Source organism: Trachinotus anak, unplaced genomic scaffold (assembly GCF_046630095.1).
Source record: "Trachinotus anak isolate AG129_WGS33_773 ecotype Australia unplaced genomic scaffold, CSIRO_AGI_Tana_v1 ptg000003l, whole genome shotgun sequence".
Lineage (NCBI taxonomy): Eukaryota > Metazoa > Chordata > Actinopteri > Carangiformes > Carangidae > Trachinotus > Trachinotus anak.
Window position 1 is genome coordinate 3,745,556 of NW_027273854.1, and position 27,014 is coordinate 3,772,569.

Sequence of the window (27,014 nt, forward strand, 5' to 3'; positions counted from 1 at the left end):
TTCAACAGCTTTAGGCCATTTCACCATGCCAATAATATTTTAATTCAACCATTTTTAGGCAGGGCAATGTTTTATTGCATCTCTTTTTACACAAATCAGCGTAAAACGTAGCTATATTACAATTTAGCATTGTACTACTACATTGTACTACAGTACCTATACGCAGTCTTATATGACAAAGAAAACATGACTGTATTTCCACAGGACCTGTAGTATCTGAAGTTCTATATGTTTTTTGTGACTTTATGGGTTTGGTATGTTTAGCTAGGGATCCCCTGGGTAAAAAGATTTAAGGGCCTTAGCTAGGAGGCTCTAGGTAAAAAGGTCTAGGTGTCATTGGGAGATGGATGACTCCCTCATCTTATGTAATGAAGCCCTTTTTTATTTATGGACCATATGTTTTACCTTAGGTTCAGAAAACAACCGACCGATAAAGGAGGAGAGTTGGAGCTGTGATTCAGAGGAGATTCATATTGGCTTCGACTCCTCTCTCAGGCTGGATGCTGGACTTCTTTGTAATAAACCTCTTTATATACAAGCAAGACGGTGTCAGCGGAGTCTCCTTCATCATCATCACATCATCGCTGTTAATAAAGAACAGACCTTAAAACCTGCTGAAAAATGGCTTGAATTGGTTGAAACCAGCTGCCTGTCTCTGCTGTTGTTAGCGGCTTTAGACTGTGGGGGGCAGCACTGCGCCGCGGAGCGCTTTGTCTACGCAAGAAATAAAAGCACGAAGAAGATGCCCGTGTGTCGCGTTTTGTGGGCGTGTCGTTTCGTCACTTCCGTCAAAAATACAACAAACGGTTAGGCTAGCTGCTGTGTGTACTTACTGTCAATTCAAACTTCTTTTTCCTTATTTTTGTGTTTAAGTGATCCACGACTCCACCTGTTGCCGTCCGCCATCGGGTCAGTCTACGCCGCTTTCTAACTTAATCTCAGCCTGATAGTTGAGGCTGTATTTAACTGTGTTAGCTTAAATCGTTCATGGACGTTTACCTCCTTAACAGACGCTAAATGTAAAGACCTGTCCAGTTCAGCTGTTGTGGACGTGTAGAAAGCTTTGGCTTTGTTTTGTTTGCTTTCAGACTCCACAGGGCACAGAAATGGGCTGATACTGTTAGTCGGGAATTAGTCATTTGTTTTAGGTGGTGGGTGAAATGATAGCTTGCTAGCATGCTAGCCCTAGTGCTCATTAACTTTAGCTTCCCAAAGTTCTCACTTTCACTTTTGGGATCGATAGAAATGCACAGACTTTATCCACAAATAGCACTAAGTTGAATAATATCAGTATGTTGCGTGAAATGAATTAATATACGGTTATATTTAATGCAATAAATAGAGCAATATGATATTCAAAAAGCTAAGGTTTTTGCTCAAAAGTAGCTTTTCTCAATGCAGTCAGTATTAATGATCTGGTGGAATTGTGAATATTGTCATAAACTATATTTCTTTGCTCTTGTTGCCATGTATCTCTGGTCTGATTCTGTTGTACGTTATAATCACTTGTATTTGTCAGAAGAGTGTACAGTGACCTGCACATCCTGCTCTTCCAGGCCTGAAGACAAACAAAGTTATGAGCTTGCAAAGGATAAGTAAACAGACAACCATCCAGTAACTGGATGGGAGACATAATCAGAATCAGAATCAGAATCAGTTTTATTGCCAAGTATGTTTTCACATACAAGGAATTTTTTCTGGTGATTGGTGCAATTGATCAGCAACAGTGGGGCTCTCTAGCCTTGTTGATGAGGCTAATAGCAGATGGGAAGAAGCTATTTTTGTGGCGAGAGGTTTTGGTCCTGAAGGACCGCAGCCTCCTGCCAGAGGGGAGTGTCACAAAGAGTTTGTGTCCAGGGTGGGAGGAGTCAGCTACAATCTTCCCTGCACGCCTCAGAGTCCTTGAGGCGTACAGGTCCTGGAGGGACGGAAGATTGCAGCCAATCACCTTCTCAGCAGAGTGGATGATACGCTGCAGTCTGTTATTGTCCCTCTCCGTGGCAGCAGCGTACCAGATGGTGATGGAGGAGGTGAGGATGGACTCAATGATGGAGGTGTAGAAGTTCACCATCATAGTCCTTGGCAGGTTGAACTTCTTCAATTGCCTCAGGAAATACATCCTCTGCTGAGCTTTTTTGATGAGGGAGCTGATGTTTAGCTCCCATTTGAGATCCTGTGTGATGGTGGTTCCCAAGAAGCGAAAATGCTCCACGGTAGCCACGGGGGAGTCACACAGGGTGATGGGGGTGGGTGGGGCTGGGCTCTTCCTGAAGTCCACTATCATTTCCACTGTCTTCAGAGCGTTTAGCTCTAGGTTGTTCTGCCTGCACCAGGTCACCAGACGCTCAGTCTCCCACCTGTAGGCAGACTCATCGCCATCAGAGATGAGTCCAATGAGAGTGGTGTCGTCTGCAAACTTCAGGAGCTTGACAGACTGATGGCTGGAGGTGCAGGTGTTGGTGTACAGGGAGAAGAGCAGAGGAGAAAGAACGCAGCCTTGCGGGGATCCAGTGCTGATGGTCTGGGAGTCAGACACGTGCTTTCCTAGCTTCACGTGCTGCCTCCTGTCAGACAGGAAGTCGGTGATCCACCTGCAGGTGGAGTCAGGCACGCTCAGCTGGGAGAGCTTGTCCTGCAGCAGAGCCGGGATGATGGTGTTGAAGGCAGAGCTGAAGTCCACAAACAGGATCCTGGCATAGGTCCCTGAGGAGTCCAGGTGCTGGAGGATGAAGTGGAGAGCCATGTTGACGGCGTCGTCTACAGACCTGTTGGCTCTGTAGGCGAACTGCAGGGGGTCCAGGAGTGGGTCAGTGATGGATTTGAGATGGGACAGGACAAGGCGCTCAAATGATTTCATGACCACAGAGGTCAGGGCAATGGGTCTATAGTCATTTAGTCTTGTGGGCCTTGGTTTTTTGGGGACAGGGATGATGGTGGAGGATTTGAAGCATAATGATAGCAACAGTAATCCAATAGTAATAATAATAATACATTATGATGGGCAGGGAATGGAGGTGTGCTCTCACCATGTGTTTGCTCAGAAGGAAGACATGTAAAAGCAGTTATACTTTTGACTACTTTTCAGTTGCTCCTTTATTAGACATTTATTCCTCTGAAAACTTCCCTCTGATACTTTGATTCTCACCACAATTAGAATTGAGAAGTTTTTGATGATCCTGCTTGTGTCTCCCACTTGCTCTGTTACTTTGGACTGCAGTTGAAGGCATAATGGATTAATGAATTTGCCTGGGAGATGTCTTATTAAATGTAAGATCTCCCCCTTCTCCATGCCCCTTCCATGGTTGTAGGTTTGGCACTCATGGAGCCATCTGCTAAGCCTGGGACCAACCAGGTGGCTGATGTGGTGTTTGTCATCGAAGGGACAGCAAACCTTGGACCCTACTTTGAATCACTAAAGAAAAATTACATACTTCCAGCTATCGAGTAAGGACACGAAGACACTCCTATGTGAAGTTTCTCCTTTATTATTCATGTAGTCTTGCCTCAGTACCTTTGTTTTATATCTGATTTTATTTACCACAGATATTTCAATGGAGGGCCCCACGCTGAAACAGATTTTGGTGGAGATGTGAGTGATTTTTCCCCTTTTTTTGTTTCAGAGGGTAATTTCAAAGAAAGGCTTTTGTTAATATCGCTAATAAAATGATTCCTGTATTTTTGTCTTTCCAGTATGGAGGGACGCAGTATGGTCTTGTGGTGTTCAACACAGTTGACTGTGCTCCTGAGTCATATGTCCAGTGCCATGCACCAACCAGCTCTGCCTTCGAGTTTGTCTCGTGGATCGAAAGCATCCAGTAACTTGTTATAAATTATCTACTCAGTTACTACAAAGTAGAAATTTTTGTGACAGATTTAAAGCAGAGAATATGTCATTTAAAATATTAAATAATCTCCTGTTTCTCCACACAGGTTCATGGGAGGTGGAGCAGAAAGTTGTAGTCTAATTGCAGAGGGGCTCTCTGTGGCCTTGCAGCTCTTTGATGACTTTAAGAAGATGAGAGAGCAAATGTAAGGCAGTCTTTTGTTACACACTGCTCTCTGATGAAGTAATGTAGCTCTCCTTTTAAAAATTATGTAAGACTTAGTCTATTACACCTGGGATTTGTGTCCTGCGTGGTCATACTGAAGTAATGGAATCTGTGTGTATGATCATGGCAACAGGACCTTGTTAATGGACAAAACTATTGTCAGCTATTTGCTTGATAACACCAAAGTACTGATTCAGTGACAGGTTGTCCTACTGTTTGATGCCGACCTATTGAGTGTCTTTATTGAATCAGCTGAGAGCAGATCAACAGACTGCTCTTTCTGTAAATGACAAGCGCCACAACTGATGAAGCCAGTGTTTAACCTGTAGTTCCTCTGATGTCGTCCATAGACTGGCTCCAGTAAACTGACTGTATTAATCCTACAAAAAGTTTGGTGCAGTTCAGTTTTTAAAACAATGCATATTAACACTTAGTGACTCAGTAGATCAGACGTAGTGATAAAAATCTTAGCTTCTCACGTTCTCTCTTTCCGCCATCACCAGAGGTCAAACCCACAAGGTGTGTGTGCTGCTGTGTAACTCTCCTCCATATCTGCTTCCTGCTGTGGAGAGTGTCAGCTACACCGGCTGCACGGCAGACAACTTGGTCAAAATCATCAGAGATGTGAGTTTTACTTTCTCTTTTAGGCTCTTGGATGTCAAACCTCACTGGGGTGGGGCAGTATTCTTATTTACTGTGTTCCATAGATAAATAACGTTATTGTGCTTTATTGAATGTATTTTATGTTCATATTTTGTTTTAGAGAGGAATTCACTTCTCAGTAGTGGCTCCAAGGAAACTGCCTGCTCTCCGGGCTTTGTTTGAGCGGGCGTCTCCTGTAGGAGGGGTGGTTGAGCCCCATCCAGACTACAGTCAAGACCCCTTCCACATGGTCCTAGTCCGAGGCATCTCACTTCCTGGTGAGAAACATTTTTTAAAACATAGTTTGTATGTGTGGCCTCTGCGCTGAGAGCAGTTTGTCTGATTTAATTGAAATGTCCTCAGATAAAAATAGGAGTGCATTAGGTTTTGGATTTGCTTAACAGTAATTATTGTCTGACTGATGTCATGTTTTGGCCTCCAGTTTTAACCACAGTGACTTTTTTGTGGATCACAGGTAAATTCCCTCATTAACATCATTAAGGATGAACACAATCATGACACCTTGCAAGTACAGACAGCTGTCTCACAGCTGCACATATAGCCATTACTCAGTCTTATAATAATCTGCCAAAAAGCCCCAGATTCAACTGTGGTTTAACTGTATGCCAAGCATTTAACATCAGCACAGTCGGTGACAAGCTGGTGATGAAAGCTGAACACAGCAAGACATAATAGGCTAGCTTTGTAAAAAATGGACTCCATTTAAATTAGTTTTTTTCGCTATTCAATTTTTAATATTAAAGCCACTCATAACATGGTATTTTTTCATTTTGGGGATAGCATAGTATTATGTGATATATATAGAGCTGGAAAAGAGCTGGAAAATGACATGAGAATAATTTCTGTGCAACTTATATTAAGGGAGATATAGCCAGTCAAAGTTATAGCCCCCCCCCCCCCCCCCCAAATAAGTTCAAACTTTGTTATCTTAAATCTCCCTTAATATTAATCCAAGACACGTGCAATTTCAGTTCCATGTGTTTCTCATATGACCAAATCAGCACAGTGAGGTACAAAAGTGTGATTATTTGACACGGATTTACCTGAAAGCGTTATTTCCTTTTGTTCTTTTCTGAGCAATAACTAGTGTAAGGTAAATGCAATTTAACAAATAAAGCGTATTAAAAAAATCAATAAGTACAGCTTTAATGTAGATGCTACTTATCACATGTCTTTTGATCTAATTCTTCTTAAATGATGTTGCATTGTTATGTCTGTTATGTTATCTTTAAGAGAGCTGCAGAGCTGGTTAGGATTAGTTGGTCACAGTCTTAGATGGCTGCAATAAAATATGTTGGAAGCACTTCACTCACTTACAGAGATGAGCGCAAACACCTTCTAAGACGGGAGGAGTATTTTGGAATGATAATGCAGTGTAGTGTTTGTTCAGGATGAACAATGTATTATCTGCAGCAGTGTACAGAGCAGTGTGGTTTTATACTTTCAGTCGTAGCATCTGCATTCTTGTAAGCTTCTTATCTCCAAACACACTTTTGATAGGATGTTACACTAGTTTTTTGCATTTCTTCAGGCTGCGAATGACAAGAGTAAAGCTGGCATTAATGTTGTTTATGTCTTCCCGTGCATCTTTTTTTTTTTTTTTTCAGTGAGCTACGAAATTGTCCTTTTATTATTTCTTTTCTCTGCAGCAGACTCTCCTCCAAGCTCCACTCTAATTTTGTTTTTCTTTCATTTTGGCCAGTTTCCTATCATTACATCCCTGCTAATATGCTTGTAAGATAGTAGTTAATTTCACATGTGTTAATTGCTGCTGGAGATATTAAAAATGTCACTGTTCCGCTGTAAAATGATGTGATTAATCGTGTGAAGTCAGTCTTTAGTTTGTCATAGTTTCAACAGATGTGAATAAAAACTTGTTGAGCTATTCCTAATGGCTGCCCCTGCTCTTTTCTGAGAGTAGGAGAGAATTCCTCGATAGATATGTCTCATTCTTCACGTAAAGCGAGGCGCTATCGTCCTCCTACACTGGGGATTCAGAGCAGTCTCAGATTTACGTTGCAGGGCTGTGTTGTAAACTCTGCTTCTCCCATTGTCTGTCTCCAGTTTCCTCGGGTGGAGGACCTGGGCCGCTCAAACCTGTCCTCCCTCCTCAGTCATTGCCTGTCACTCAGCCTCTCCCTGGAGCTTCGCAGCCCCCTCCACCCATTAACACAACCCACCCTTATCAGGTAATGGGCAAGCAGCCATACAGCGTAAGGCTGTCTGGAGACTAATTCCTGCCGCCTGCTTTTGGCTCAGTTTCAGACAGCAGTGTTTATGTTCCTTCCCTAAAACGTTTTACCCAGCATTGTCTTCCTTTAATCTGCTTGCTGACAGAATCCGGCCTCCATGACTGCTGCTCAGGTGGCTGCACAGATGGCCGTGGAGGCAGCCAACGTCCAGAAGAGTCGTTGTGAGTTACCAGTGGACTCCGTGGGCCTTTTGTGAACAATTTATGTTAGCCAAGATGTTAGCTGCAGTGTCTCAGTACTGTGACTGTTTTACAGTCAAGCCTTCTTCTTTCGGAAAAGAGTTTCCTAAGATAGTATCACTGTTCTGTCGCTCTCATCCACATTGATAATAACATGATCTTTAGAGCAGTAGAAAATGAAAAGTAATCCAAAAATAAACGTGCAGTTCGCTGTATGTATTTAACTGTGGCGTCTGCTCAGATTGTTGTTGTGGTCCCTCTCAGTCTCTGCAGTCCCAGGAATGGTCAATCAAGGTCCCCCATTCACCAGTCAGCCAAACATCCCATCAGTCCCCGGGGTGAAGCACAGTCAGCCCAGCATATCCACAGTCACCACAGCAACGCAGCCTATGATGTCACAGCAACAGGTTCCTCCCAATCAGCAGCAGCCAGTCCCGCCCCCAGGACAGCCGGCACCCAATCAGCAGCCACAGCAGCCGCCTCAGCAGCAGCCCACAGCGAATCAGCCCACGGCGCCTTCAGCACAGCCCAACATGGTAAGTTATGACAATAATCAATATAAAACCAATAAAACTATACCATTGTTTTGAATCCAAATCTATCACTATCGGAACTTAACAGCACGTAACTTCATTTGTAGTTAAGTTTTACTTTTTTTTCCACTGTCCTGAACCTGAATTTCAGCTCTGCTCAGCAGTCTGATAATAAATCCAAATTCCAGGCAGCCTCCAGGCAAGAAAAGCAACAAATAAAACACTAAATGTGTTGATCCATAATGCAGAACATATGTCCAGGTTAACACTGCAAGGAATAGTGATTCAATTTACTGTATTAATTTAATATTGTGATTTAGAAAACCTGATATCCTGTTCTGGCTGCCTTGGGGTTTATTTAAAACTTTGCACCCTCTCACAGTTGTATATTTAAAAAAAACTGAGTGGAAACACAAGTGTCATAAGAAAGGTTTACATTTTTTAAGAAGTTTATTATATTAATTGCTGTAATCATTCTTGAGTCCCTTCCAGTTCCAGTGTAAGAGATGAGGATTTGAACCTGCTGTGCTTGATCTGGACAAAACTGCAGTTAAATGTTCAGCTACAGTAGCAGAGTTGGAGGATATCCTTCTAGATGACAGTCTGTTCAGTGCCAGATTCCCTCTGTGCTTCCACAGACAGTGTTTCCTCACTGAGCCGTGGTGGAGGGATAATAACACAAAGGTTTAGATTTTGTCCCTCGTCACTTACGATGGAATTGTGCAGGGAAATGATTTCATCCGTGCCAGTAAGTACGGGAGGATCAATTTCAGCGACCAGACGTTTTGCTGCAGTTACAGTATAAAATGGATCAGATCAAGTTTAAATGAGATTAACACATATTCAGCTTGTCTTGCTCCGGGGGCCATCGGCTGACACAATATTGAATTTTTGTTTTTGAAAACCTTTTTATCTCACTCACTTATCACATCATTTATCCCAGTAGTGCTCAGTGTGAAGGGGTTGTCCTGTCATAGGTTGGATATGGGCCCCTTAAAAGCAGTATGAGGCATGTTTTAGTGAACTTGTCAGTCACTGGGGTAGTGTTTGTTAACCTAGTGTTGAATTATATTTCATTATATATGTTGTAGTTTCGTCATGGTCGATACTTATTAAAGTTTTGACTGTCTCACTAGCACAGCAGCTGAAGACGTGATCTACTATTCTCACCCACTTGTAAACAATATCAATGTTTAAATCATATTGATATTTTCAAATGTAAGTGTCCCTGCTCAATTTAGGAATCAGAGAACCAAGACTTTAATCTGCGATGCTGTATCACCAGCAGCCTCGAGCGGACTTTGCAGACTAACACACTGTGTGAAGTCTAATATCAAAACGAATTTTAAATGTTGGTTCTACTATCAGATCAAAACCAGAAGATGTTCCCTTTTCCCTAGAAAATCACTGTGGGTACACTCATTGTTTTTTTCTGTTTTCAAATTCATTCATTAATTTTTCCTTCTAGTACCAGAACATACTTGTGAATCTTCTTTAATGTCAATGAAACTGTCTAAAATTAGCCAAATCTAGTATTTAATGATGTTCTAGTTTAATCAGATCAATGCTTTATATTGCAAACTTCATGGGGAGCATGATTTTGTGTTTTTCATTCTTCAAATTGACAAGTGCGCTTATATTTCTGACTGGTAAAGGTTCAGTTCTGTCCTTAAACAACATGTGACTCCCTGCTCCTCTGTTTGTTTTGACAGCCTGGTGTGTCTGGACCTCAAAACAACGCAAATCCAATTGGACAACAACAAGGCGTGGCCAATAAGATTGTGGCATGGACCGGTGTTCTTGAGTGGCAAGAGGTAACACTCAGGAAATAAATTCAAATTTTAAACTGATGTGAAGAACAAGTTCCGCTTGATGGAGCTACAGCTAAAAATTAAAGCTCCGTTACAAACAGTTTTAAATCAAAGTATTATTTAGATCATTGGCTACATATTAATTACAATCCCCAGTCAAAGATTCTCTATAACAAAAAATGACGCATTACAAGCCAAGGGTGTCATTATTTAAAAAAAAAAAGAATGCTGACGAATTCATTTCAAATCAATTCTTATTTTTACAGCATCAAACAACAGAAGTTTTCTCTGGTGGCTCCTCATACAGAGCAGGTCTGAAACCTGCTCTTTATAATATTATTTACAGAGACCCAACAATACCCACCAAGAGCAAGGCTGGTGACAGTAGGAAGGAAAACTTCCTTTTAAGAGGGAGTGTGTGATGATGAAAATAATAATGACAATATTAGCAATAACAATAAGATGAATAATAGCAGTTGTAGCAGCAGGTGTTGAGCAGGATCAGGAGGACAGTCGGGGGTCTGCATTCATGTAACCAGACTCTCCAGCTGTGGAGGCAGAAATACCTGCAGGGACGTGAGAGGGGAGAGAGAGAAAGAGAGAGAGGCACACAGCCTGGATGCTCATGTGCTTGAGGGAGAAAATAAACAGAGTTAGAAAGATGCAGTGGTTTTCAGGAAATTTACAGGGACTGTGCTGTACATACTGGATTTAATTGATTCATTCAGACTGTGGTAGATTGGTAACAGGTACAAAGTCTTAAATATGAAAAGAGTAAGGTGCTGAGTGAAAGTTGAGGTGTAAAGATGAGTTTTTAGGTTTGGATTTGAGGCCTCAACAGAGTCAGACAGTCTGATGTCAGCAGGGAGGTTGTTCCACAGGATGGGGGCCTGATAGGAAAAGGCTCTGCAGCCAGCAGACGTCTTTTTAACTCTGGGGACAGACAGGAGCCCTAAATTCTGAGAACGCACAGCACAGGATGGAACATAAGGTTTAAGGAGATCAGACAGGTATGAAGGAGCAAGCCCATTAAGAACCTGATGTCATTAAAAGCACCTTGAAGTCTGATGTGACAGGAATAGGGAGACCTATGAAGGGAAGATAAAATTGATGAAATATGGTAAAATTTTCTGGATTTCGTGCAACTCATTCGCTGCAGCTTTCTGAACCATTTGAAGAATTTCAACACGAGCACATGGACCACACCTGAAAACAGAGTGTTACAGTGATCAAGTCTTAAAGAAACAAAGGCCTCAATTAGGATTTTAGCATCTGCTACTGACAGAAGAGAATTTTAGCTCTGATATGTAGGTTTAAAAAAAAGGTGGTCTTTTATGTGCTGATCAAAGGAGGGGGTAGGACCAGATGTGACGCCCAGATTCTTGTCTGTCAGACTATGAGATATCACACAGCAGTCGAGAGTTACTACAAACTGGTGTCTGTGTCGGGTCGGACCAATGACCAGCATCTCAGTGTTATCTGATTTTACGAGCAGGAAATATCGAGACCGAACAGAGCTCTAACTTCACAATTTGAGTTGTCAGCCTTTGTAGACACATACAGCTGAGTATCATCGCCGTAACAGTGGAAAATTGTTTCCACCACTGTGAATGATTTGGCCATGAGGTGAAATATAAATATATAATTTATATTTTATATATTTATATATAAAATATAAATATAAATATATATATAAGGAAAAGCTGAGGACCAAGGACAGGGCCCTGGGGTACTCCATATTTCACATCAGAATATGTCAGTATAGTATTATTCATCTGCGCTGTTTGTGTTGACAAGACATCAGCCTGGTTTCTCTGTCTCGCAGATGTGATCTCTAGATTCACTTGGAAAAAATCCCAATGATTGTTAAAATCCCAATCGATATTGATTCGTTCAAATAAAAATCATGATTAATCCGATTTTTTTTTTTTTTAAATTCAGCTCTTATTTTGAAGTCTGTGTTGTTTGTTTGATTTTATTACCTTAAGTCTGTTCTCAGACAGATGAGAGAGTGGTATCCATCTTCACATTACTCTAGAACGTTGTACTGTTGTTTTAGTAAACTTTTCTGGCCCGATGTCCCAGCTGTAAATCTGCCTGTGGGACACAGCTGGAATAAAAACTGCCTGGAGTAGTGTAGGACCTATCACTGTGGTACGTCTTAATAACCACCTATCATTGATTACACTGTGATTAATTGCACATCATTTTACCACCCTGCTGCTATTGGTGTAGCTCAAGGTCAAATCGATTTAGTTTACAGTTGCAGTGCTGAGGCAGGAAAATGGATGTTAATTGCTTTTAAGCGACAGTCATGAGGCCTTCGAGTGTTTGTGTACGGTGAACAGACTCTGATCAGTCTCCCCTGTCAACTCTAATCTCATCCTCCCTCTTCTGTTTTGTTAGAAATATTAAAGTCAGTTAAATGTGCAGGAAAAAGAGTGAGAAGATCTGGAAACTCGCAGACAACCTGTGGACAGATCAGAAGAATGTAACATTGCTCTTCATCTGCTGTTTCTTCCTGTAGTTCACTCATCGGGCTTTTAGCTCTGGTTCGTCTCTGGAATCTGTAATGTTGGGAAGAATTACACCACAGACACTAAAACTCATTTAAAGAAATGGGTGTTGATTAAAAACTCTCACAAAGGATGCCAACTCACTTGGCTGGAGCTCGTTCTGTGTACAGTGTTATCAATATGGTGCGTTCTGTTTTGGCTGAATTTCGATCTGTTAATTCCGGAAAGCTTTTGTCGTCTAAAATGTGGGGTGAGTTTCCCAGAATGGTTTCGCCAACTCTCTTTTTTCCCACCTCTAATTTAAGGTAGATGTGTGTAAACAGGATTGTTCTATCACTGTCCACACGCCTGGCTCTCTTTCCCTCCTGCTCTGGGAAATAAATAAGCCACTTGTCTGCAGAGGAAGCCCAGCACAATGCATTTGTAATGTGCAGCACCAGGACTACAGTAGGCCTGACTAATATGTGAATGATTGGCCATTGATCCTTGAGTGCTGGAAGGTTTCCCAGGGGGTTTGCTCCATTGACCCGTTCAGACAGTACTTCTGTTTTTGTCTTTGATTCTTGACATTTTGCTAAAGAACAGGTTATCTGCACGTTTTTAAAAGACCATCTATCCGTCCAGTTTTTAATTGCTTGTCCTGATTGGGGTCACAGTGGCAGAAGGGTGAACAGGGCGGCCCACACGATGTTGGATGACATAATCCCTCAGCATGTCCTGGTTTCCTGTACTTGATGTTTAATCCCAGAGCACCTCCTGAAAAGGACAGTTTGGAGGCATCGTTAGCTGAACCGTCTCATCTGAACGTATTTGCTCCATGGACTGAGACCAGCCATGCTGAGCTGGACTTCCTGACTTTCCTCACTTGGGACAGCTGTTCCTCCTTCACCTTGATTAAGCAATCAAGCTTATACCTGCAGAGAGCCATGATGTCAAATGTGCAGTTGCTGTTCCTTGGTCCGACCGCACCAGCGAACATCCAATGTCGTGGTCAGACACACCCAAAACGGCAACATTGTCCACAAATAGCAGAGGTGCTGCTCCAGTGTGACCAGTCCTTGGCAGCACCTTGATATCCTGTCCATAGATATTGCACACAGCTGAGACAGCGCAGTGTGTAATCCTACAAAGCAGTCAGCTAGAATGCTGCAGACCACAGTGTAATGTAAATAACCACAGTAAAGATTCTCTATTTCGGTATCTCTGTACTTTCTGACATTTTCTGCCAAGCTTTAGATTTTTTATTCAAGTCCCGGCAGGGTCAGAGAACAGAGTTACAGTAAATAACTCAAAGAATCCAGAGATGCACTCACCCTCTCTCTCTCTCTCTCACGTCCCTCTCTTCACTGGAAATGTTGGGCTTTTGATGTAAAAGCCCTGTAAGTGTGAACACAGCTCTTGCCAGGAATATAATGGGTACTCATGGATCACAGCACCAACCAACGCACTCTATAAACTGGCAGCATCTCTGCAGTTAGAAGCTTTTTCAGATTTAGAAAATACTTATAGATGAAGATAAAAAAACTCTCATGACCCTGTAGTTACTTGTGAGAGAGTAGAATATCGACCTCCTGATTTTGATGTTTAAAAATCGTTTCCTTTCCGACACCTTGGCGAAGACTTTCTCAGGCACTGTGAGTGTTGTGCTTTGAAGGGAGCAGTTGCACCACTTATAGAGACATAAACTCTTGTTGTGACTTGGCTGTGAGAAATGACAGACTACACGTTGGTTCCCAATCAAACAGTTCAACAGTTACACCCACCAGCGACCACCACATCTTTCCCTTTACCAGGTTTACAAGAGAAGAAAAAAGGAAAATTTTGACATGTTCCTCTTTTTGTTAGGACCCTTTGAGACGTTCATGGTCTGTTGTTTTCCACTATGATAAACTACACAAGATGAAGTGATTGGGCCCAACACCCTGCATCTGTGGGGTCGGGCTGTTATTGGGTTTATGTCTGAAAAAAAAGTCTGAACCCAGCATCAAAGTCACTTGTCGAAAGTAATACATTTCTTTCACCATGCAGTGACTGGAGTCATTGCCATTTGCCATTGTTTATGATATTTAATGTATTTAGTATTTAGTTTGCTGTTGCCTTTGTGCTTAAACTGCTGATTGGAAATCTCTAAACTTTGATTATCTTGTTAAGCTTAAAGTCTGTTGGTTCAGAGAGCTTCGTTTTTTGTCTGTTTTTTTTTTTTTTTTACTGTATTGTCATAGGGTCATATTTTAAATCTCTTACAATGCTGCGAGATTTGTGCTTACTAACGTTACTGCTATTATATTTTAGCCATGAGCTCCTCCAGATGTTTTCAGGCTTTTTTCCTAATTTTCATTTTGTGTCATCCCCCCTGCCACTTCCCCTCTGTATTAATTCCCTGCAGAAGCCTAAAGCCTCATCAATCGACTCAACCACCAAACTGACACGTTCCTTGCCGTGTCAGGTGCACGTCAACCAAGGAGAAAATCTGTGAGTAGCCAATCAAGCGCTGTGGACCTCATCTGTGGAAGGAAGGATTTGTCTTTAACCACAGTTTGACATTGCCGTGCTGTTTGTGTCTCCACACAGAAACACAGACCAGTGGCCGCAGAAGCTCATCATGCAGCTGATTCCACAACAGTTACTGGTGGAGACCTTTTTTTTTTTTTGTAGAGTGTGAAAGTGTTGTGCCGACTTCTGTTTGCAGCACTGATTTTGTTTATGAATGATGCATAACTTAAGTCCTCTCTCGTCCGCTCTCTCTCTCTCTCTGTAGACAACCCTAGGTCACCTCTTCAGAAACTCCCGGATGGTTCAGTTTCTCTTCACTGACAAAGACATGGAGTCGCTGAAAGGCCTGTACCGCATCATGGCCAATGGTTTTGTAAGTTTTCCAGCACTCTACCTCTGTCTGAATCTCAAATGTGTGTTTCCCCCCATGTCCCTAATCTTATACATGATTCAGTGTGACTCAGTACATTTTCCATGAGCAGCAACTGAGTGCAGGTCCCACCTCTGTCCAGTAGATGGACTGAACATGACGCTGTGCTGCAGTGTTGTGGTGAAGACTCTAGAGGGGGTTCCAGGCCATGCATTTAGCCACTTTCAAGCTAGATAATAGGATTTGAAACATGCTTTGCCATCAGTTCAGACAAAAAAAAACTTTAATTGTTTAGTTTTGATTCAGTTGCAGAAGGCTAGCATAATGAAAGGGGTTTTGTCAGTGTGGTGCATTGTTAATCAGGTAATACCATTGAGAAATAGCAGAGGCATTAATAGTATTTAGACCAGCTGAGCTCTGCCACTTTGCCTGAATTTGATTTACGGCCTTGAGAAAGCACAGTATGAATTAAGTTAATACCATTTGCATTCAATTTCTAAAACCGATATGTTTGATTGCGCAGAGGAGCTCAGGAGTAGGTTATGTCCCCAAGCTGGAGCCCATCCCATAATTACGCCTGTGTCCCATGTCAAGGTCTTAATTTGCCCTGTGACCCCTCTCTGCAGGCCGGCTGTGTCCACTTCCCCCACACCACTTCGCCGTGTGAAGTGCGGGTGCTGATGCTGCTCTACTCATCCAAGAAGAGGATATTCATGGGGCTCATTCCCAACGACCAGAGTGGCTTCGTCAACGGCATCCGGCAAGTCATCACCAACCACAAGCAGGTCCAGCAGCACAGAGCGGTGAGTGTGTGGGGGGCTGGGGCTGGGGCTGGGGCTGGGGCTGGTGGGAAGAGAGGAACGGTTTCAGTGTGGGAGAGAATATGTGGAGTGGGGAGACCAAACTGAGGTGATAATGAGGAGGCATTATTGAGAAGCACCGGGGAATTGAGGTGCATTGTTTAAGGCATTAAGGTGCATTGTTATTGACATTTCATTTAGCGAGCCCAGTATCTTCACAGCAGCCACTAACGTCTCTCACTCTAGTAGAGGCTAATGGGGCTAGCATTAGCTAAATTCCTACTGGAACATTAGCTGTCTGTTGCACTCCCACCTCATTATCTCTGTTTAAGTGAGGGAATTGTAGGGGCAGTACATGTGTACTGTTTATTTGTTTCATCCTCAGCAAAACTGTCAACTAGCACAGTACATTGTGTTCATACTAAATATACTATGTTAATGGCTTTTAAGCTTTTCTTTTCTACTTTGATTGCAAATAGCAGATTCAAATACCAGCACCTACAAAAATGAAGGATTACATCTGTTTTCTATTGTTTTGTCAACCCAATACAAAGCAATGAAGGAAGGTTACACAACACACACACCTCTTTTGTATAACGTAATACAGCTCAACAGCATCACAAACTGCAGCCTCCAAAATGATTTTACAGTTGATTCAACACCTCTTTAACACAGTTTCCACAAGAACTGAACTTTATTATCTTCTTGAAGGAGGATTTATAGCAGGATTTCCTGTGATAGGAAACTTTTCATACTGAGAAGTGTCGGCTGGTTGGTCGTATTTAGAGCTCAAATGGCTGGTCCATTCATTGATTAGTTGATCAACAGGAAATTAATCAGCAGTAATTTTGACAGAGGTTGGAATAAGTTACACATGTGCAAGTCTCAAGTTACTGTGGTGAGAATCATACAAGTCGAGTCGAGTCCCTGCTGTAAGTCAAGCAAGTCACAAGTCAAGTTATAGAAAATTCTGATGATCAAATTATCTAGAAAAATGCAAATAATTAATAAAAGTCAAATCCTCTCATGTCATCTGTATGAAGTCTGATGCAAAAATGCCAAAATGGTTTCATCTTTTTTAAATATGTTTGGTTTGTTTATGACAGTACATGAATGTCTTTGGATTGTTGGTCAGAAAAAACAAGCAGTTTTAAATATGACTTGTAAGGCGCTGGGATATTTTTACAATCGCTCACAATCATGTCTAACAATTTTCTGGTATTTATAAACCAAATATTATCAAAGAAATGGTACAAAAAAGAATCAGTTATGAATTTGTTGCAGCCCCAGTCCTGTTAGACCTGTCTAGTTTTACAATACCATGCAGTGTAATGTCATCACAGCAGTTAAAGAATATGTTCATATTTCCTTCTCAGCTGATGACGTTTCAGTGAGTACAACAGAAACTGAATCTTCACACTAGTTGCTCCGTCACATTTGCTATAATTTGAAAATGTTGAAAGTTGTGAGATTCAGCTTTAAACAAAGCAAAGTTGAGGTGGATATTCATTTTTCAGATGTTAACATTACATCAGTCAGTGGTGTGTTGCAGTCTTTAAGGACAGAATAAGGAAATCTAGGGACAAGTCTCCTCCTTCCAGGCCCCTCCACGGACCACGTGGACCAGCTCTTGTTGCCGAGTTCATTACAGGTTACAAATGCTGCTGCCTTGTCCACATGACATGGAAATTTCACTTTCCCTCGCTGCTCGTCTTCATCCCCGGAGACAGGGTGATTTAAAATGTGTCCTCTGGATTAGCTGTCTTTTCCATCACAGGGCTCCACTCAAGCTTATTGCATCCAGCGACGAGAGGTTCTGCTCAGCTGTGAAACAATGCAGCATCCAGTCAGAGGGAGAAGCAGCATGCCTCAGTTTAAAAATGAAGCCTGTTGTCAGGTTTACATGAGTTAAATTACATTTCTCCTCACAGCCTGCTCTCATCAGCGGTGATAGTACTTGTTTACTCACCCTGCTAATTTTCTGCCTCTGAAAAAGCGCGTTAGCCCTATATGTAACTTGGAGTCGTGTGTGTACGAGCATTTAGAGAAGGCAGAAGACATGAAATTATAATGAAGATTTTTCCCCCTACCTCTTGTGTATCATCACGTATTCAGTGCTGCATTGCTAATAGGGAAGCGCTACAGCAATCTTAACGTAATTAAAATTTCAATTTGGACCAGTAGTTAAGGTTTCTCTGTGCAAAGCCCTGGAGTGGCATTCTTCGGGAAGGAGATTGTAGTTTGTTCTGTTCACAATAAGACAGAATTGAATACTTTTCCCTGAAATAGAGAGATAGGCTCTAAATCTTGATCCAGGATTTTACCGGTTACAGGGTTAAAGACAGGAGATAAATCATAGATGGTAGAAGAGAGAAAAGAGGCAGCTGTTGTTGTCAGTTCCCTCAAAAGACCTAAAGCCGTGTGTTGCACTGTTATTGTTGGTCAGAAAACACACCATGCATTAGCACCATCCCTTGGTGATTTGTTCAGATTCAACAAGATGGATGAATGAAGCTGTTGTTTTTTTTTTCATCATGTTTTTCTTTCCCGTTTTAGAGGAGGGATGAAACGCCCTGTATTCCTCCTTGTCTCCCCCTCAGTGTGGAAACAAGCCTCCATGCAGGGTTCATTGGTAGTACAGTATCCTGCAGTATTTGAAAATAGAAGCAGGGTTTTTTTGTTACCGTCATGTAAGTAATCTGAAACATGCACATATATAGGCAATAATAAAGGCCTTAAGGGTGTTTGTCTAGCACCACTGTCTGTGTGGATGGAGATGCTATTAAAGTGATGACAGAACTTTTTGTAAACAATGTAATTTGTCAAATTAATGACCTGTGTTGTGCAGAAGAAGAAGAATGATAATCACGCGTCACGTGACAGCTTCTCGTCACAAAGGAGAACGCTCTGCGCACCCTGACTGACAGGCACACAGAGAGGGCCGGTAAAGAGACCGGCTGGGACAGTAAAAACTTTATTGATGTTTTGATGATGCAGTGGAATTTCTCCCAGAGCTCCCAACAACCAGTTTCACTGACAGACGGGTCTGTTGTCAGTGTGAGTGAGAGAGAGAACAAGAGATGGGCGAGGAGGGACTGAGCGAATCAACGTTAGACATCTTTTATGTTTTTGTGAGAGCAGTAGATATATTTTCGGTTCATTATCAAACCGTGAGACAGATTAGACTGTGGACACGTTAAAAACCTTAATGTAACATAAAATGGAAAATCACAGGTGAAGTGCACTGCAGCCACCTCGAGGCAGGAAACGGTGCAGCAGTGATTAGCAGCTCATTCAAAACCCCACAGTGTGATGTTTTTTTAATTTTTTTTTTTTTTTTAAATCAGCCTCTAGTCAACTGGTAATACTGTGTACCATGGGGAAATTTTGGGAAGTTTCAAGGGTATCAGAAATTGGATACTAACCAACTCTACTCCACAGCATCTTCAGAGCTAACTCGGGAACTCTGCTTCCAGTGTGAAATTATGCCCCTTTAAGCAGCTATCATGTGTCTCATATTGTGATTTTCTGTCTTTTCTGATTCCTTCCTTCCTCTTAAGCACAGAACTCTGCAAATAAAATGTGAAGTTTGTATATATTTTCAGAGTTTTAAGAGTTAGAATATAAATCTGAATAATCAGGACTTACTTACAGGTGTTTCCGGAATCTGTTGGCAGATACAGCAACAGGCTGCCTTCTTTAACCCAGGATTGATAATGTATATGACTTTCCACACGCCAGACTGCCAACGGCTTTAGTCATCAATCGTCAGTTTGTTTTAAACCGTGAAATCCAGCATCGCAAACACCTCAGCAGGAAGTGCTTGAAGTTAAATCTCCACTGGTGTATCATCATCCTCCATGTTTGTTTTTGCTTTCCTTCTGCACACTGTTGAACAAAGGAAGTGGATATGCAGACTCAGCCCAACACTCAGTGCTGTTAACACAGTAAACATCAATTACATGCTGCAAATATGTTGACTGTAAACATAGATTATGGATTCAGTATAAACATCTGAATTTGTAGGATTTACTCATTTATTTGGACTAAAGGGCTCGTCACAGGGCTGTTGTTTCAGCCTTTTCAAATGGGTGTGAATTTTGAAGCCATAGATTTATTTATTTTTTGGCAAAAACACTTTCTAAAGTTCAGCTGAGGTGAATATGAGGCTTTGGGAGTGAGTGGAAAACAATAAGTGGGTTTTTTTTTCTAGTTCCACAGTCACTCTTCCTGTGTTTCCTTAGACAGTGTTTTATGGAAGATGGAAGTGTATTGACAAAAAAGATTTCAGAGAACATAAAGCAAACTCTGAGCGCTTCTCATCCTGCAAGTCAGTCAGCATGTGAGAGCACACAGGTCCAGGTTCTCTCAGTTTTCTCCAGCTGTTTCAGCAGCTTCTCAGCACTTGCCAACCATTTTGGACTCGCAAGCTGCAGCAGGACATCCACATCCGGACGTCAGGGTCACGTCTTTCAAAGTTAAAGTCAGCACAAGGAAAAAAGTCGGACTTTTGGATACATTGGTCCTTCATCCAAGCATCCTTCATCCTCACGGGTGCGAGAATCCCTGTCGCTGGCTCAAATGCAGTTAAACAATCTTAATGCACGTTGAGATCATCTGTCCCGCTCATGGCTCTGCCTTGCTCAAATCTAATTCTGCTCTTACAAATTTCTACCTGCGCAGGCTCAGATGTTGACTCGCAGACTTGAATTTGTTTTGTGCCTTGTCAAATCTTTTATTGTTGCTGATTATACCTCCATAGTGTTTTAGTCCTGGGCCTCAGCAGAGGGACAGTAACACAAAGACTTTGGTACTAAAAAGGGCTTTGTAGATACCCAGTTGATTACTTTGTCTTACTTCTGTTTGTGCTATAAGCATTTAGTTGTTTTGAACAGTTTGTGTAATTTACATTTTGCCAGATCAGCTCTTAGCTGCTCTTGTTGGCGGTTTACACATGGATGTACAGAAAACTGTCACAGGATTACTTTAAAACTCAAATGTACTTCTGGCGTAGAAAGGAGCGTCTTGTTTTTTTTCTGTGATATGGAAGCAGATTTATGGATGTAGAGTCAGAGACATGTTCTCCTCAGAAAGTGGAAGTTACACTGAATCTAAAAATATGTTTATCATGTCTGTGAGCTATGACTCCAGGAAAGAGGAAAATTTTGGGCACAAATTGCAGCAGTCGTATGATAAGACATTTCCAGGTCAAACTACAGTAACTAACTTCCTGTTGTTTTCAGAACACAGGCATTCACATGTTACACCCACCTCATACAGTGTTTTTGTCTCATGTCTCTGCTTCCATTTGCTGTTTTAAAAGGCTTCGAAACACTGTTGAGACAAAGATCTGCTGTTTTAACAAAGCTTCACTTGTTTTATGGTGCATTTTGTTTCTGTACATCTCTGTGTGCTCGAGTGTTTATGGATGTGGGAAACACTCCCCCTCCTCTGAGCTGTGTGGTGGAGCACTAAGAGCAAAGTGGTTAGCTACAGTCACCTTTAGTCCAAACCTGAACACGGGACACTGGAGGAGGATTTGTGTTGTTGTCTGTAAGACATTGATGAGTGTAGAGCTGAGGCAGAGCAGTGTACAGTGGTTAAATGTCGTGTACTCGCTGCTGTTTCACTTCCTCTCTGTTTCAATGCAGCAGCTGGGCAGTGCAGGCGGTCCAATGCAACCCGGTCAGGTCCCCCCCAACCAGAACTTCCTCAACAGGCCCCCCGGTCCCATTCCTGTCTCCCACGGTAACGTCCAGCAGCAGGTAAATGACCCCACTGTGTGCTGGCATGTCTGCCTGTGTTTCCACATCAGTTTCTCTCTCTCGCTGCCTGTTGTTGACACCTTTACTGCCCCGGTGCTCGCTGACTTCTGCATGCTTACTGGTAACACTCTCCTCCACTGTCCTCCTGTGTTTTTTTTTTTCCACACTTCCACTGCTCTTCCCCCTCCCTCCTCCTCCTCCTCCTACTCTCTGATCTGTCCTGTGTCCAGTCTGTGGTGGTGGGCATGCCCTCTGTTAGTCAGGTTTCTATGATGGAGGAGCAGCAGAGGCAGAACAACATGGTGAGACCCACAGTAACAACATGTGGTCAGGGTGTCCACAGGTACTCAACTGACGTTTCAGGGGTTTAAAGTAAAAAATAATTAGTTCAAAATAAAATTATCTTTATGCCTCTGTGTCAAAGACAGCCAGAGCTGGAGGCATGTTGTTTTCACATTGTTCGTCCGTCCATCCCATTCTTATGGAAACAATATCTCAGTAACGCCCTGATGTTCCATCAAATTTGGCACCAACATTGATTATAACTTGAGGGTGGTCAAAGGTCAAGGTCGCAGTGACCTCACAAAACATGGTTTTGGCCATGGACTGGCAAAGGGAATTTCTTCAGATTTGGTACAAATGTTCGTACTTAGACTCAAGGACAAACTGATTAGATTTTGGTAGTTAAAGGTCAGTGTGACCTCACAAAACACTTTTTAGCCATTACTGAAGACACAAAAGGTAAATATTCTATATGACACTGAATAAACAGGGATGTAATCTGAAACTAGTGTGAGTGGCGGAGACATACAACCTGAGGCGGTAATTCTAGTTTCTGTTAAGCACTGACAGGTTTTACTGAAGTCCACAGATTAGCACATCACAGATTTATCAGTACAGTACTTTATCTGTCCTTGTTCTTATGTTTGCTCATGCATTGTGCTAGAAACAACCATAAATAAGGAGCAAGCTGCTTTGTCTTTGTTTATTTTACATGATCAGACCAATTCCAGTCTTTCTGAAACTTGTGGACATATTGTGAGGAATCTTTTATCATAGATGTACCAAAACTCCAACACACATAAAAACACAGACACGGCGTCATTCATCTCACTGCTCAACATCGGGCTAGTCCACAGCGAATTTCCTGTCAGCATGTGTTGACTTCACTATTGAATGCTCCTCTTGAAGCATGCAACTGATGCAAAAAAACCCTCCTCACTGATAACATGCATGCATGAGTTTGTGTATCTTTGAATAGGAAGTGTTTGTATTGAGCATGAGGTGATGGGTGATTTGTCCTCAAAGAATATGTTACTGTCATCTAACAGGAGGTAGACATTAGTTTCACTAAAATCAACCCTGCACTGGTAAATACTACATTTTGTAATCAATTTTGTGCCATTAAAGTTACTGTATGTGTGAAAAAGCTGATCATGTGTATCTAAAATCTGCTTAATTTCTTTTTGAACAACTCATTTAGTGTTTTTCTTGTATGAAATAAATGATGCCGTGTAAAGGTACAGTCACGTTACATTTTCTTCCACCGAATATTTGCTCTTTCTCTTTCACTCCTGTTGAAGCCCATGTAACAGTTGAATATAAGTGTGTATTTCCTGCTGGTTTCAGTGGATCAGCAGGTCAGAGGTCGTCTCTGTTCAACTTTGACCAATAAAGTAGCCAATAGAGACACTGCTGCACACTGTTTGGAAATGGAGAATTAATTATTTAGCTTGCATTTCACCACCATATTTACTAAATTATCACCCGACTAGACAACAAACTATAGCAACACTTAAAACCACTGTATAGTAAATTAACAATCTGATCAATGTTTGGGCTGCGTGCGAACACGAAAATCATGTGACCAAATGTTAAGCTGGTTGAACTGTGCGTTCCTTCAGATGACAATGAGAGCAGCCGGACCGTCCAACCAACAGCCGCCCGTCAGTGGCGCTCCACCCAACCAGGTCGCACAGAGCGGACAAGCCCCGCCTCAGGGTCCCTTACTGCGCCTCTCAAACCCAGTAGCCAATCCACAGCTTCGCAGTCTTCTCCTCAGCCAGCAGCAGCCAGTAAGAGAGCAACAAATGACCGTTTGACTGAATCACCCTGTAGTAAACGTCTCATTGATCATCATCTGACTGTAATTGCTCTGTTTTTTTTTCCTCTGTGTCCTCGCAGCAGGGGGGGGTGCCTCACATGACAGGCATGATGTCTCACCAGGGTCTTGGGCAGCAGTTGGTCCACTCGGCACCAGGAGGGGGGGCTCAAATGCAGGGCCAGTGGAGGCAGCCCCTGGGAGGTCAGAAAACACCCCCACAGATGAGGAAAGAGTTGTGACTCAAGCAGACATTGTCTCAGAATATAGGTCTGGACATGTGCCTGAAGGGTGATAAGGCTGATATCAAAACGGATATAAAACCATTTAAGATGAGTCGTTTTTGGCTCAGCAACATGTACAGCATCCAAAGTTAAATATAGAAAAGTTCTTTTTAATCCTGTTTATTGCGCTGCGTATCAAGTTTATATTATATTATGACTATTTTCCAAAGCACACATATTTATTTATTTATTTTCCCACTTTTAAATGTGTGTTTTTTCCCAGATTCACATGCAGGTTTCTGTATCTAACAGAAGCCAACCAGCAGAGACTTGTTTGAGTTAGATTTCCCATCCCAGTGTGCACGCTGCCCAAAATTTTACAAATTCAGTTCGTAAATAATTTTTGTGCACATTGATTTGAAAGAAGTCTGCAGAACTTCTGGTACATTTATGTATTGATTCTGAGACTCCAACTTTGAAGATTTCCACCACTGAAAAATTAATTTCCCTTTCATAGTCACACTTTGGTCCCATTCAGACAAACACAAGGTGCAGTGAAGATGAGTTAGGACCAGCGCGACTGCAGATTGGTTTTCTCCGGCCTCTTGTCAGCCATTGGTCGCCCTTTGTTGTTTGACAGATTATTCAAATTTAATTTCCTAAAAAACATTTTAAAAATAATTGCAATAGAAGCTTTTTCACACAAAAAAGAAAACGCACAAAAACTGTGCAGGTCTCTGGTATTTATCAGTTCTTACCTGCTTGAAGTCTCTTTGACTTATTGCATCAGTTCCCTGAAATCGTAAAAACAATCCCTTTAATAAATCTCTTCCTCTCTTTAACCCCCCCTCCCAAACCTGTGTGCAGGTCAGATGCTGATGTCTGGAGGTCAGAGAGGAGCTGTGCCTCAGCCCGGGATGCCCCAGGTCTCCAGTGTGATGGAGGATGAAATCCTCATGGACCTTATCTGACTGAACATCGTGGACTCAGGAGCTGGGTTTTCAGTTGAATCTCTGCAGCCATTTGCCAGTTCGGACACACACATCCTCTCTGTCGCATTACTGCAACAAATGTTCAACATAATTAAGAAAAAAATCATGAGTAGTTTCTTCTGTTCTTTTTTTATGGGACTGAGCAACTGAAGTTAATTAGGAGCAGACAATGCGAGCATTAGTTTTTCATGTTAACGGTCAAACCAGTACGCTAATCCTCCATGCTACACCCTGGATGCAGCCAAACCATTGGAAACAGTCAGTTATGTTACGTTCTACTCTTCTACATTTTTTACATTTTATCACTAAAAAATCCGAAATAGTGTTATTTTTTCCTTTTAATTGAGATTTTACTTTTTTCTGTTTGATTTTTTTATTATTATTGATAAAGTTGTTTTATGAGGATTAAATAAAATGAAGAAGCATAGATGACTGAAGAAGTCATTTCTCATTGTGAAGAGGTTTTTCTGTTCATACATGGTGATGCTGTGCCTCTGATACCCAGCCAGAGTCTCCACAGTCCTGCCTCCCCCCCTGTGTGAATGCAGCATGGACCCTTAAGGTGAGAGAGAGCCTGGAATAGACACAGTAATAGATAGTTCAGTGTCTTTTTCTGCCAAATAGTGTCACAGTGTTAATTTTAACTACTCCAATATGTCGTGGAACCATAGAGAGTCCCGCCTTGTGCCAAGTAGTCCTACCAGATGGCATCAGTTGGCCATGTTTCCTTTGGCATAACATACAATCAGGCTGACCGCATGCGCACATGGCACAGCCTCCACATACATGCCCACAGTCTGCTTCAGAGACGCAGCCTGGCATGCAGACGCCACGCATGCAAGTTAAACCCTGCGCACCAGCAAACATAATCCCGTCATGTACCTGATGGTGACATCAGTGCTGAAGCTGCAGAGCCGAGCCGAGCGTGCACAGGGAGAGAGAAACGCATGTGAACTTTGCTCGTCTTCACACATGACGCCTTCATGTTACAGCCATGTATCAATTTGTGCATTTTTTTTTTCACACTTGGACCCTGTGTATACACATACACTCTCACCAACAGGAAGTGATGTCAGTCCCTGTCACCTGGGAGACAGAGACGGTTGCTAAGATACCGTGACAGTGGGTTCTTGTTTCTGAGCTTTTCCTCAGCCCTGCTTTCACATGGACTCTCACAGATAGACACTAGTCCCTCAGTGGCTGGTGTTCATCCCTCCCATCCCTTAATCACTGGCCGGCCCTCGGAGCCCGGCTTAGCTTCACTTTATCTTCCTCTCTCGCTCTCGCTCTTTCTCTCCATCTATCTGCCGCCATCTCACTATCAAGCTATTAGCGCCTGTCTGAGCTCATAAGTTTTTCAGTATCTCTTTTATTAACAGTAGAATTGTTCTCAGGTCCATACGATGAACAGTAGTGGTAAATAAAATGGCGGCTAATCTGGCCTCCAGTTATGATGGTCATTTGGCTTTACTTTAAAAAAGCCTCATCAGCCTGATGCTATTTACTGTTTGTGGCACCCTTCAACTTCCATTATATTTCCCCACCATGATGCACGGCGTCATCATGTCGTCATGGTAATACTGCAGGAGTGAACCTTTTTTTGTGCACAGTAACTTAAGAACAATACACCTTCAAAACTTGATAAATGTGACCGGTTCCATCAAACAGCCACAATCTGATGAGGATTTTAAGCTTAAATTGAAATATAAAAGAAAATTAGATTTTCTAATAACTAGTAAAAATTAATGTACTGAAATAAAAAGATTGTTTTGGTTTTTACATATTATCATGATGAGGTATTCAGTAGTTAATGCATTAGATCAGTGGTTACTGTGTTCATGTTGCAGGGGACTAGTTATTGTCCAAATGAAGACAACATGATGTTAAATTAAATGGGGATAAGTAACTTTTCAGCCTTGGAAACATCACGTCATAAAGTGAGGTTTGGTGTCGGCCTCTGAAACTCAAAGGATAAGTCCTTCAACTTTCATGTCTCATCCAGTCGTAGTTTCCCCACCTCAACCTGCAACTGTTTACATTATCGACCAGCAATGGCCTTTGGCTGAAATCCAGCAGCCCGGGTTCTAGAAATATGGATGTGTGATCGATTTAAGTTCAGTTCAGCAGCATAAAACAGGCAGACACACAAAAGCAGATTCACCAGTCAGAAAAACTGATGAAAAAAGAAAAAAAAGATTAAGAAGTACTCATTTAGAAAGTGTGACACAATAACAATAAACAGTACAAACAGTAAGTAAAACAAATT

At 42.0% G+C, this 27,014-nt stretch overlaps 1 protein-coding gene across 7 annotated transcripts; it reads left to right on the forward strand.

Moving 5' to 3' along the window:
• The first annotated feature begins 770 nt into the window (after positions 1-770).
• Positions 771-25,175, forward strand: med25 (mediator complex subunit 25). Of its 7 annotated transcripts, XM_071467004.1 has the most exons (20): positions 771-909; positions 3,309-3,444; positions 3,544-3,589; positions 3,691-3,815; positions 3,931-4,029; positions 4,553-4,673; positions 4,813-4,969; positions 6,777-6,901; positions 7,050-7,125; positions 7,408-7,679; positions 9,389-9,490; positions 14,390-14,475; positions 14,575-14,632; positions 14,762-14,869; positions 15,493-15,669; positions 21,318-21,431; positions 21,662-21,733; positions 23,336-23,506; positions 23,616-23,736; positions 24,624-25,175. In XM_071467004.1, exons 2-20 carry the CDS (start codon positions 3,320-3,322, stop codon positions 24,725-24,727), a joined length of 2,259 nt encoding a protein of 752 aa, XP_071323105.1. In that variant the 5' UTR covers positions 771-909; positions 3,309-3,319; the 3' UTR covers positions 24,728-25,175. The 7 variants fall into 7 exon arrangements, with proteins under 7 accessions (XP_071323105.1, XP_071323131.1, XP_071323090.1 ...); XM_071467030.1 differs by lacking the exon at positions 21,662-21,733; XM_071466989.1 differs by lacking the exon at positions 771-909 and having other exon boundaries at positions 3,299-3,444; positions 21,321-21,431.
• Positions 25,176-27,014: the final 1,839 nt, after the last annotated feature.